The 11,901-nt window shown below is 47.3% G+C and overlaps 1 protein-coding gene across 1 annotated transcript; it reads left to right on the top strand.

The window, feature by feature from the left end:
- Positions 1-2,378: 2,378 nt before the first annotated feature.
- On the top strand, positions 2,379-10,976 carry LOC104168170 (neuropilin-2-like; the record flags this gene model as incomplete). The annotated part of the gene is made up of 5 exons (XM_009708658.1): positions 2,379-2,523; positions 2,825-3,174; positions 4,276-4,420; positions 8,154-8,270; positions 10,824-10,976. Coding segments are annotated over 5 exons (910 nt in total), but the record flags the coding sequence as incomplete, so codon positions are not given.
- Positions 10,977-11,901: the final 925 nt, after the last annotated feature.

Raw genomic sequence — 11,901 nt, 5'->3', positions numbered from 1 at the left:
AGGTGCTGTTTCTGCCCTCATAAACTGGCAGTCCAGAGTGTCAAGGCCCGATTCAGAGTTACATAGCTTGTTGCATGTGATCTAGTCTGAGGAAATTACTGGGCCCCAAATCTAAAGCAGAATTGAACTTGCTCCCCTTGGAAGCAGGTGGTTGGGACTAAGGTCATGTAAGAGATGCTTTCAGCATTGCATGTGGTAGTGATAAAGTTTTTGGGTTCAGTCCTGCTTCTGCTTTCTGTCAAGCTTGACTTTGCAGAAGTCAGCAACAAGTTATGCTCGTGTAAATTTGGATTCTGGCCCCTGATGCTTGTATGTGCGAAGTGAGCTAAAAAAGAACAAAACTGGAAATATGTTAAACCAAAAAGAGCAGCAAACCTCGTCAGTGACTGTTAAACATGCTGGTCCATATGCAACCTTTGGCTCATGGAGTCTTCAAACTGCGGATTGTGGGAAGCGAAGAGAGGTTGCCAGGAGAAGACTCCCCCAGGCTTGCTGCCTCTGGGGATCTGCTGGGGCCACCATCAGGAGCAGCCCCCTGAGACAAATGGACCTTTGGGCTGACCTGACATGTGGCTCCTCATGCTGAAAGAGTTGCACTGGCTCAGATAAACATTTCCTGTCCTCCGGTGTGAGGTTCAGAGGTAAGATGTTGGTGTCGGCTTCTGTGCTGACATAAAGCTGGAGGCTTTGCTGTACTGTGGAAATGTATTCTTTCAGCCTGTGTGTGTGTGTGTTCCTACAGGTTTACAAGGCACACACACACAGACGCATGCCTGGAGAGTGTTTCACAGTCACCACTCTTCTTATAGACCTCCTGCTGGAAAAAAGGGTATTTGGTGTCTGCTGAGCAAGGAAAAGAATGGGAAGTGGGGTCAGACAGGATAAAATAGGATATTAAAAACACATAAACCATGCTGTGTTGCTAAACGGTAGCAGCATGATATATATTCTCCAGATTAGCATTTCTGCTCAAGTTCACATCAACCCCAAATCCCAATTACCAGCCAGACTTGCAACCAGGGCCCTGTGGGGGGGGGCCGCTCCCTGCCCTGGCAGGAGTGCCGCTGTCCTGGGCTGCACATGGTGCACAGGGGCAGCCCAGAGCTGGTTGTGGTGCTGCCCACAGCTGCTGTCCCTCTCTGCAAACAGCCTCTACTCGCCCTGGCCTGCTGGATCCTGGCAGAAGAGCAGTAACATGTGCCGTCTGCAGGCCTAGAGCTGTGAGAGGCTTACTAAATGCTGCTTAACCCCTGTTCGAGGTGAGAGGCCCGGATACAGCCTCACCCCGTTTTCTGTCCCAGATCACAGGGATCTGCAATTGAATTGTTTGGCTCTTGCCTCTGACGGAAGATCGGTGTCAGAGATTATACTCTCCTGCTTCGCTCTGAGATAAACTTCGTGGGAGCTCCTGTGCTTAGCGTGGCATATGCAGGGTAGGAGCCTGCAGAGGAGCCCAGCCACTATCTCCATGTGGATGCGGCTCCTGGCTCAGATCAGAGGATGCTCTAGCCCTGTCCTGAGATCCTGCGAGCTTGGAGGGAAAGCAGGCAGTGCCTGCAGCCTCGGTCTGTGAGCTTTAGTGCTTTGTGCTGGGGGCAGAGAAAGGATTGAGAATTACCCTTAGGTTGAGTGTTTCCTCTTTCCCCCCCCTTCTTCTCTGCTGTGGCTCAGCAGCCTGAAACAGAAACAAAAGTATCCAGTCCTTGTCTGGCCTATTAAAATAATGGGAAGGAGGGGTGGATCTAACATCCATCTGGTAGTTATTGATTATGGCCATCTGGTAAGGCAGCGGCCTTTTCATATCATGTTGGATCATAAACTCTCCCAAACAGCTGTCTCTGTGTGGTGGGCTGCACGTGCACTGGAGAGGCAGGGACGAGGGGCTGGCCGGGATGGTGCCTTGTTGCCCCAGGCAGAGGCAGCATCCTCGCTGCTCATGCCGCTGCTTGCACATGATGTTTCCCTGTGGAGCTCAGTGCAAGGACATATCAGGATGTCAGCCCTTTTACCTGCGGAGGGGAGGCAAGATCTCATGCAGTGTTTCGGGACATCTGGCCTTTTGCAGCAGCTCTAGGTTTGGGGGTGAGCTCAGAGCAGCTGTGGCCTGATAGCTGGAGGTGCCTTGGGGTGCCATGAGAGGCAGCAGGGCGGCAAGCTCCTGGGTCTCCTGCTTGATGGGTGAGCCTGTCCACCATGCTGTCCTGCCAGCAGCTCAGCTCTCCCTGCGTTCCCCTGGGTCCTTGACCTGACCGGAGGCTGACCCTGCCCAGAAAGCATCTCCTCAGTTTCCCCTGCTGAGATTATTTCGACCGCTGATCTGGTTATTTCTTTATGCCTAGAGAGGATGTAACCTTATTTGTGCCCCCTCTCCCCTGCAGACATTTCAGGCCAACGAGGATGCCACGGAGGTGGTTCTCAACAAGATCCACAGCCCGGTGCTCACACGCTTCGTGCGCATCCGTCCCCAGAGCTGGCACAATGGCATCGCCCTGAGGCTGGAGCTGTATGGCTGCCGCATCACTGGTGAGGGTCCCCTCCTCCCCTCGGCCTCAGCCATCCTTTCTGTCCCTCCAACAGCCTATCCTGAGGTGCTGTCCTCCGCAGCTGTCATGGCTGCGTGGGGTGGGAATTGTGACACTGTGAGCAGCATGGAGGGACCCATACCAAGGGATGTGCTTGGGGGCACAGTCACCCAGGCCCCGGAGGCAAGGGGGAAGCACCCAGTGCTGGTGCTGGTTTAGTGCCCAGAGCTTAAACCTGCAGGGAAAACCAGGAGCGCTCCCTTCAGCTGCCCCGGCTGTTCATACACTTTCCTTCCCTGCAGATTCACCCTGCTCCAACTTGCTGGGCATGCTTTCTGGCCTCATCCCTGACTCGCAGATCTCGGCCTCTTCCATCAGAGGATATGACTGGTCTCCCAGCATGGCCCGCCTGGTGAGCAGCCGCTCGGGTTGGTTTCCCCGTGTCCCCCAGGCCCAGCCTGGGGAGGAGTGGCTGCAGGTGGACCTTGGCATCCCGAAGAATATCAAAGGCGTCATTATCCAGGGGGCTCGAGGAGGGGACAGTATGACCACCACGGAGTCCCGCTCCTTCGTGAAGAAGTTTAAGGTGGCCTACAGCATGAATGGAAAAGACTGGGACTTCATCCAGGACCCCAAAACAATGCAACCCAAGGTAGGCACTGCCTGGAGCAGCTGCAAAAAGAGATATGTTTCTTACTATCTTCAGTCTGCCTGATGAGGTCTTGGGAAATTAGCTGTCTCTCCCCATAGAGACCTTGGGAGTTTGGGTTGTTACCATAAAATTCCAGGTTGTGTCCCCTGGTCCTGCTCCTAAGCTGTACTAGAGGCTGTAGGTTCCACCTTGCCCCAGGGATGGCAATTTCCCTTCATTTCTTACTGTGGACCAGGCCTAGGGATGTGGACATCGCCTTCCTGGTGGACACACCTACAAGATGGTGTGTTCGATTATGTTTGAAAGAAACTAATTGTGTATTTTAAGGGGAAAGGTGCTGCTGTTGTGGCTTGCACATCTGGAAGAGGAAGATGAATCACAACTTCCTGTTGGGAAATTTGCTGTATCTGAAGTCCCTTTTGCCACACTGGTGTGACCCTGAAATTCCCTGTGTTTTTCCCATATCGCTGGAGTTCCTCATAATTTTTCTACTTAGCAGTATGGGAGTGACAGGGGGCTTGAGGAATAAATGAATTCTGTGCTACTGCCTGTTCTGTTTTTATGCAAACTCATCTGCTTCTGAAAATTTGAGTAAGTTTTAATTTTTCCTGGTCCTACAAATGAGTCTTGAAAGGCCTGATGCTATCTATAGCCCTCTGTTTATTCCCCACAGACTTGAGTTCGTGCACATAAGCTGAAAAGCAGCAGTACTTGGACTGTGAGGAAAACTGGGCGTTTACACTATCCTAGAACATGCAGTAGCTTCTTTATTTGCCAAAGGACAAATCTGATCTTATTTATATGTGAAGTTAGTGGATGTTCCCCAGGCTTCCCCTGCATGGCTTGGATCAGAATCTAACCCTTGGATATAAAGCAGAGGACAAGAGAGATTGTGCAAGTTTCTTAGAAACAGCCTGTCTGGTCCTCTTGAAACTGAGAAGGAACAGCCCAATTTCTGCTCAGCTGGACTCAATGGCCCAGAGTCGGACAGCTAAACTATTTCAAACTGTGGCTGTGTCCTGCCAGACTGAAATTATCAAGTCTGGCAAAGAGCATGTGGGATGCACTCATCACTTGCCTTCTCTCTCTCTCTCTCTCTAGCTTTTTGAAGGCAACATCCACTATGATATCCCTGAAGTCCGGAGGTTTGACCCTGTTCCTGCCCAGTACATCCGAGTGCACCCAGAGAGGTGGTCCCCGGCAGGAATAGGAATGCGCCTGGAGGTGCTGGGCTGTGACTGGACAGGTAGGAGCCTCTGTGCCTCTGCCCACTGACTCAGTCGGGGCTGCAGCAGGCACTAAACCAGCAAGGTGCAAGTGAAGGGTTATTTCTCTCCCTGCTCTCTCACTTCAGGGCCATGCCATGGCAGGGAGACTGCAGTCATGAAGGCAGGACCTGTGGTGTGGCCTGACCCCATCCTTTTACTTCCACCTTAAAAGGCACTGGCCTTGATGCAGGATGCAGCAGCAATTTTTGGCCCCCAATCCAAGCTTTCACATAGAGCATGCAGGATTTGTCCCCAACTCCCTTCTCCCTCCTTTCACATCTTTTATCTGGATGTTGTGCAGGCTTTCCAAGTCTCTGTGTTAGGCAACATTTGGGCTTTTTAATTCAAATGGGTAAGAAAAGCAGAGGTGCAGAAGGGTGGTGCAGTGACCAATACAGTTATCTTGAGCTGCCACATTAAGACTTTGCCGTGAAAACAACTGTCCCTCTCTTGTTGAACCCCATGTGGAAATCCTTTTGCAGACAAGGTTGGGGATTTAACTCTGTGATGTCTCTACAACATCCCTAGGACCAGGGAAGTTTGTTCACTTTTGCCCACCTATTTTTCACAAGTGGTATGCCTTGCAGCCACCATTGTTTTTCATACAGAGGTGAAAACTGTCTAACACACTCACTGGGATCAGTAGGTCCCAGTTGTGCCTCTGAGGCTCAGTGGTGATTGATTGCTCCATAGTTTCATGCCCAAAAGCGAAAAATGCACCCAACAGCTCATTGGGTCTGATGCTAGCTGTTCAGTGCCAGGGGCTGGCTTGTCCCTTTTTATAATCTATTTTATTTTTAAATAATCTGCTTAAATCTGAATCTGGTGTCCAGATGTCAGTGATAAAGAGGTATGATTTCCATTTTATAAACACATCTGTAGAAGGCATTTTCTTGTAAGAATTCCCATTCTAGGAAGCTTAAAAGACACAGAGCTTTTTTCTGCCCTTTTGTGGAGTCTTTACTACCCTTTCCTCCTGTGATGTGCTGTGAGGTACATCACAAACACTTAACAGCAAATAACACAACACATGCACACACAATTTATAATGATCATTTGTCACCTTTGAAGTCAGTGGCAAATCTCCCCCTGGACTGGGAATCTATTGTGAATGATCTAAACTTTAAGTCAAGATTAGATCTTAATTTAAGTCTTACAACATCTTTGGGATGTTGTAGGAGAAGCAGGTGCCGTGGGTTTCATGCAAGCAGCGGGAGCTGAAGCTCCGTGCAGAAGTGGTTGGGCAGATCCCACATCACTGCTTCCTGCAGCTCCCAGGAGTCTCCAGCTGCCAGATCTGTGTAGACCATTGCTGGCTGGTGCATCACAGTGCTGCATCACTGCTGCAAAGGAAGGCAGTCGCACAAGACCTCCGACCATGTACATGTCAGCCCCTCCATTGCACTCCTCCAAATTAACGAGTAAGAGGGGTTTGGCATCCTCAACTTCTTGTGCTATTTTTGGTCCAAATTTTCTTTTACAGCTATGTCCACACTCAGTTTCAATATCAGCAGCAACAGCCCATGTTTTTTCCAGGCAGGGTGCTTTATGGTCATTTCCCAGTGTGGCTGTCTAATCATTTGCACATTGTAATGTTTAAAACTAAACTGCCAAGTCATAAATATTCGTAGCTTTATTGATCTACAGGCATTCAGCTTTGTAATCAGAGCAGGGCTTGTAATCTTGTGGATTCACCATGTTATAAAAAGCATTTATATGCCTGGTGCAACCCGGGGAGCAGAGATAGCCCATGGCATTATCTGCATGCTAAATCCAGGCTGACTACATGCAGCAGTCCTTGACAACGCCAAGATGCAGCCCTCCTCTGCTGGGAGGACCCAGGCATGTTACAGAGCTGGCTGTGAAAACCCAGGCAATTGCACTTGCTTGGGAACAAGATTAAGAGATGGATTAAAACAAGCTGATGGAAAATATTTTCAAGTGAGGGCCTAAGCCCATGTGTACCCTGCCCAGCTGTTTCTGTTTCTTATCAGGAACTAGCATCTTAATTACTGAGCCAAACAGGTAACTTAACAGCAACTGGGCTCACAAACTAGTTGGCTAGTAACTCAAAGATTGGGAAGCAGGCAGTCAGCAATTGGCTTCTTTCAAAGACCTGCCAAAATTTTTCCTCTGAAGAGTGGAGATTGATGAACGTTCACTTGCAGCTGGTTTTCTCTCCTTTGAAGTTCCAGACATCTGGTTTCAATTGCTCAGTGACTTTGCATTTTGATCAGCAGTTACCACCAGTTGCACAGACACTTGCTGGGTCAGGAAGAGAGAAAGTAAGCAAGCAAGACCTTTCTTTTTCACTTTCCATTTCACATGTCACGTTGTCCTCCCTGCTATTTTCATTATCTCTTGTAACCATCGTGTTGCAGCTCTGCCATGGTAACTGATTTTTCAAGATATATTTCTGCGGCTTGTCCAGGGCGATGCAATACTGTTGATTTACATCCGCTCAGCACCTGTGTCCCGTATGGGACTTGGCTTTCAAGGTCCTTCCACATTGTCACATTTCAGCTATAAATCTCAATATACAAGAACAACAACCTAAAAAAATGTACCAGCTCTAAATAACTTGCAGCTTTTGATGTGTTGCCTTCACCTGCTGCCTTTTTTTTTCCTTTTCTCTTTTACGACATTTTTCTGTGCCTGGCTGCTTGCAATTTGCTTCTTGGTTGCATTTGGAGTTTTATGGGGTTGTAACAAATTTGAACTTACAAATTAAAAGACTTTGAGGTTATTTGGTATTTTATCCTGAACAAGAGACAGCCACTGGGGAAAAAAAAAGAAGTAAAAACACCCTGAGAGTTTATGTGCAACATGTTTAATAACAGGAAAATAAAAGGGCAGAAAGGAGCCTATGGAAAACATTCAGTGTATTTAGCCATTTCCTCCTGCTTCTGGCTTTATTAAATGATATCCTGAAGGGTGCTGACAAAGAAACACAATCATACATAACTGAGCAAAGCAGCCTCTTTTTAAAAGTGGAAAGAATCAAGCCTGCTGTACTCCAGTTAATGTACCCATGAAAGGAGAGACCACTGGAACCTAATGTCATTTACTGTTGATCTTAATATGCTTCCCTTTCTTGCTTAAATTTCCCCTGACACCTCCTTGGAGGTTGTTTCACATGGGCCATGTTGGAAAGAGAGAAGTTGGACAGAGACCCTTTGAAGGTGTAGTCAGGAGCCTGGAGCGTGAAACCAGATGCTTTCTGCAGCAAGCCAGAGCACGCTAGGGGATCCTCTGGGTCCATTTGCCGTTACGTCATTTGTGGGTTTAAGTGACTTATTTTATAAATTGACACAATTGGTGGGAATGCTGTGTGTGTTTTTTTAACGCATATGCCTTTATGAAAGAAAAAGACATTCTGCCTGTGATCTCTCTTATCCAGTAATGACAACTAAGCGGATTGCCCACACCAGTGTAGATTAAAAAATTAAGAGAAAAAGTAGCATGTATGTCTAGAGGAGAGCTGTCCAATGGGAACTCTAAATCAAAGGAACTCTCATATGGAAATAGCCAGTTCACCTGAAGTTCAAACCATGCTGATATTTGTAGCACGTGGAAATTTCATGGTATTCTTGTTCTATCTCTTCCTGCCTTTATAAGAACATGAGAAAAAGATTTTTTGCTTTGTTTCCTCCTGCGTGAGCTTTTTGTACTGTCTATTGCAAATAGCATCTCTACTCCAATTCTTTTCAGATGTAAAGCCCACTGCAGAGACACTGATGCCCACTATGAAGAGTGAAGAGACCACCACCCCATATCCAACTGATGAAGAGGTAACAGAGTGTGGTGATAGCTGTGGAGAAGAGGAGGGTATGTATCAGAGTGGCACATCTTTATCTCAATAAATGATGGGTTAAGAGCTAAGCAAATACTTTTAACTTCCCATTAGCTCCTATACATGGGGCTGATTCCTGGAAAGCTTAAAGTAATATTATTAGTGATAGGCCAAGATAAAAAAAAAAAACAAACAAAACCTGCCAAAATCTGATAAGTTATATCAAGGAAGGATGCAAGAGCAAGAGATAGCAGCTAATTCAGTCCCTAGGGTACAAGACTTGAAGAGCTGCTCTCCCAGCTTCCATATGTGACCTGAACAAACTCATTTAGTGCCCTGTTTAGAGCCCCCTCCATTCCAGAACCCCTTGGCTGGGTGTCATAAATTCAGAAGGTGATTCAGGGGAGAGATTCGGACTGCCTGGTATGCAGGGCTCGTTTTGTAGAGGTCACAGCTTTGGGAGTAAATTACAACATGTAGAGAAAGCTGATGTCCTGAACACCTATCTGTTAAGGATCATCTTCCTTAATATTAGCTGCTTAAAATTTAGGAGGGTTCTGGGCTCCTTGTGCAAGCAGCAGAGAGAGAACACTAACTCCAGGCAGGAGTTCGTCCTCCCAGTCTTAGATGGCTGTCAGATGTACAGGGAATGATTTGGTATCTGTGGTGCTTGCTTGCCTCTTCTGACTATAGAAGAGGCTGAATGTTAGTTTAGACTACATGCTGTGCTTGTTAAGAGCCAGTGCTGGGGCAGACTAATCTTCTCTGCCTCAGATCCCTACCTGTAAAAGCAGACGTCATATTCTTCTGCTCCTTGCAAGGGGGATGTGAGCATCTAAAGCTTGTGAAATGTCCAGATTAAGGGGAGAGGGCTTGGGGGAGCTGTGCAGGGTTAGCTGTACAGCGCAGTGTGCAGGAGATGCATGCTCAGGGGCACAACAGCAGAGCCTGGGCCTCAGCACTGGGGCTGGGGCATTTACACAAGGACTTCAATGAGAAATCTCACAAGGAAAAACTGTCCTTTGAGATAGCTCCTAGGACTTCCATCACTTCAGCTTCCAGTCACAGAGAAAAAATTAATGGGTTTTAAAATAAATAAAATTTAAAAAGAACATTAATTGACTTTTTCACACCTCCCATTGGGATTCTGCTGTAGTTCAGTTTTGGAAATGCAAGTTGCAAAGTAGCTCAAAGGGCCTGATTCTCATTGCTTTGCCTCGGTGGTAAGCCTGTGCAACCCTGCTACCATTGAGGCACTTGGGAAACTGCCGAGAGGAAATTTAGGCCAGTAATAATCTCTGCAACAACACAATTCCTGGGTGCAGTCCAGGGCAAGAGAGTGAGCAGAGTATGCTGTGGAGTGTGGAACCAGCCTCCCCGTCAGCTTCCCTCAGATTTAGCAACAATTTTAATTCTCATACTCCATAAACAATAAGTGTGTTTCTCTGAACAATCAGATTTATGACAGCCAAACAGAAACAATGCTGCTCTCCAGGGTATGAGATTAGATTCGAATAAAAGCATCCATGATCTGCATTGTTTTATTTCGGAGTGGGAGCATGTAAAGAAAGCCCTCTGCCCCTCACAGCAAAGGTCCTCTGATGCCTATCACTTGAGTCACTCACCTCCTTCTGGCTGTCGCTCACTTTGTGGGTACTGTGATTTAAAACTTCCTCTTTGCTTAGGAAAAACCCGGCCTATAATTGGTGTCTGACGTGCATGTCCGCTGAGTGCTTGGAATGGTCTCAGACCATTTCTGCAGCCTCCGTGCCTTATGGCTGCTTCCCCAACTGAAGGGGTCAGCAGCTGCCTCACTACTACATGCAGCCCCTGGCAAGTGCCCTCCTGCCCACAGACCTGTCTCTGCAGGAAGGCTCTCCAGAGCTTTCAAAGCTGTTGACACAGTGGAATTAGCTCTGCTCCTGTTTCATAGATGAAAAGTTAAATGACTCGCCCAAAGACCATGTGGTGAGTCCATAGCGGAGCTAGAAATAGAGGCTGGCTCCTTTCACTCAGAATCCAAAAGCTTGAGCTCATAGTGGCCCCATGTTTCCCCTGGTAGCATTTCCACGAGAAGGTAGGAAGCGGTGAGTGACAGCTCACCACGTTGACAGACAGCTCCCGTCTGGTGCAAGTGGCTAGATCTGTCACTCCGGAGCTGGGTTTCTGGAGCACTTGAGATTCTCCTTTTGGAGCCAGAGCAGGAACTGATGAGCACAGGGCACTCAGGAAGTGTTCTTCCCTGACATTTAAGAAGGCATTTAATATTTGACTGCTCTAGGGGATGAAGAGAAGGTGCTGATTAGAGTCTGGAAGCATTTGGTACTCGCTTTTATATTTGCTTAGTTTGGTGGATTAGCCGCAGGATGTGATGTGAGCATTTTGATGATGCAGAATTTAAGGCTGATCCCTGGAGCTGACGAAATGTGAGATAGGTTAAAAGCATCAGCATGAGTGAGATTTCATACTTTATTCAGTATTTATGGCTTGCCAACTATTTTAGTTTTGGGTTGATTTTTAATAGCAACCCTTCATGGGTAGGTCATTTTTTAATCCAACTTTATTTTGCTTCTATTTCTTTTTATAAGATTTCCACCTCCCTGTGAACTTCAACTGCAACTTTGATCGCCCTGAAGATCTCTGTGGTTGGTCACACAACTTGGCAATGGGTTATACGTGGTCTTTTCAGCCTACAAGCACTTGGATTGGCAGCTCTGAATCAAGCCCTGAGACTGTGCCTGGTAAGATGGTTAATACCATACCAAAGCAGGGGACAGGGAGCTGATGGGGCTTTTTCCATGTAAACGGTATGACTGGTTATTGCACAGCTATCAAGAGTTGTGAAGGCTGTGCAGAGATGAACGTTTTCTTTTGTGGAAGTTTTCAGATGCTTTGCTGTATGGTTCATGACTTATTTATAGGACTGTGACCACTGGCACTGAATTATGCTAACTATCCTCTTGAGATAGCCTTGAATCAGATGCTTGGGCTTTGAATCCTCTGTGACCGTCAAGGTTAGCCCAGGCTTTGTTCCACATCCTGATCCAAATGTCCTCTATAGGACCCCCAGAATGCATTTCCTCTTTTGTTAGAGATGCATTTCTTCCTCCCATATGTTGCTCGTATTGCCTGTAGTCTTCAGCTATTCTGTACTCTGGGCTTGCATAGGCTGGATTTCAGCCTCCTCCAAGTGAAGGATGAGCTAAACCCTAAGAATGCTGAAATATGCCAGCTTCTTGCTGTTTGACTTTTGCTCTTTTTCTCTTCTGTGCTTTGAAAGCAAAAGCTCTGCATGAGTGTGGCAGAGCCTAATTTATGGAGGACTTCACTGAGATGTGCTGGCATGGGTTGTGAGGGAGCCTGCCTCTGGCAGTGTGGTTGATAGATCAAGTTCTTCAGCTTCCCATCTTGGAACTCGCCCCAGGACTAGTGCCCTTTCCTTACCCTCATTGACTTTGTGGCATGGGTGGCATGAAGAATATTTGCCAGTTTCCTTTTAACAGTAGACTGTATCACCATAGCATCACTTCTCTTCACTATCAGTCATTGCTTATGAAACTCAAGGCTCCCCCAGGGAAAACTGGCTGATCTTACCTGTCTTCAGCTCTGTCCTAATGCCCGGTGACTCCAGTGTCTGCATGCCATGTACCCAGGGAGTCGCACATG

Source organism: Cariama cristata, unplaced genomic scaffold, assembly GCF_000690535.1.
Source record: "Cariama cristata isolate BGI_N322 unplaced genomic scaffold, ASM69053v1 scaffold41659, whole genome shotgun sequence".
Lineage (NCBI taxonomy): Eukaryota > Metazoa > Chordata > Aves > Cariamiformes > Cariamidae > Cariama > Cariama cristata.
The sequence above is the reverse complement of the archived record's forward strand: the minus strand, read 5'-3'. Positions and strand labels throughout refer to the sequence as shown.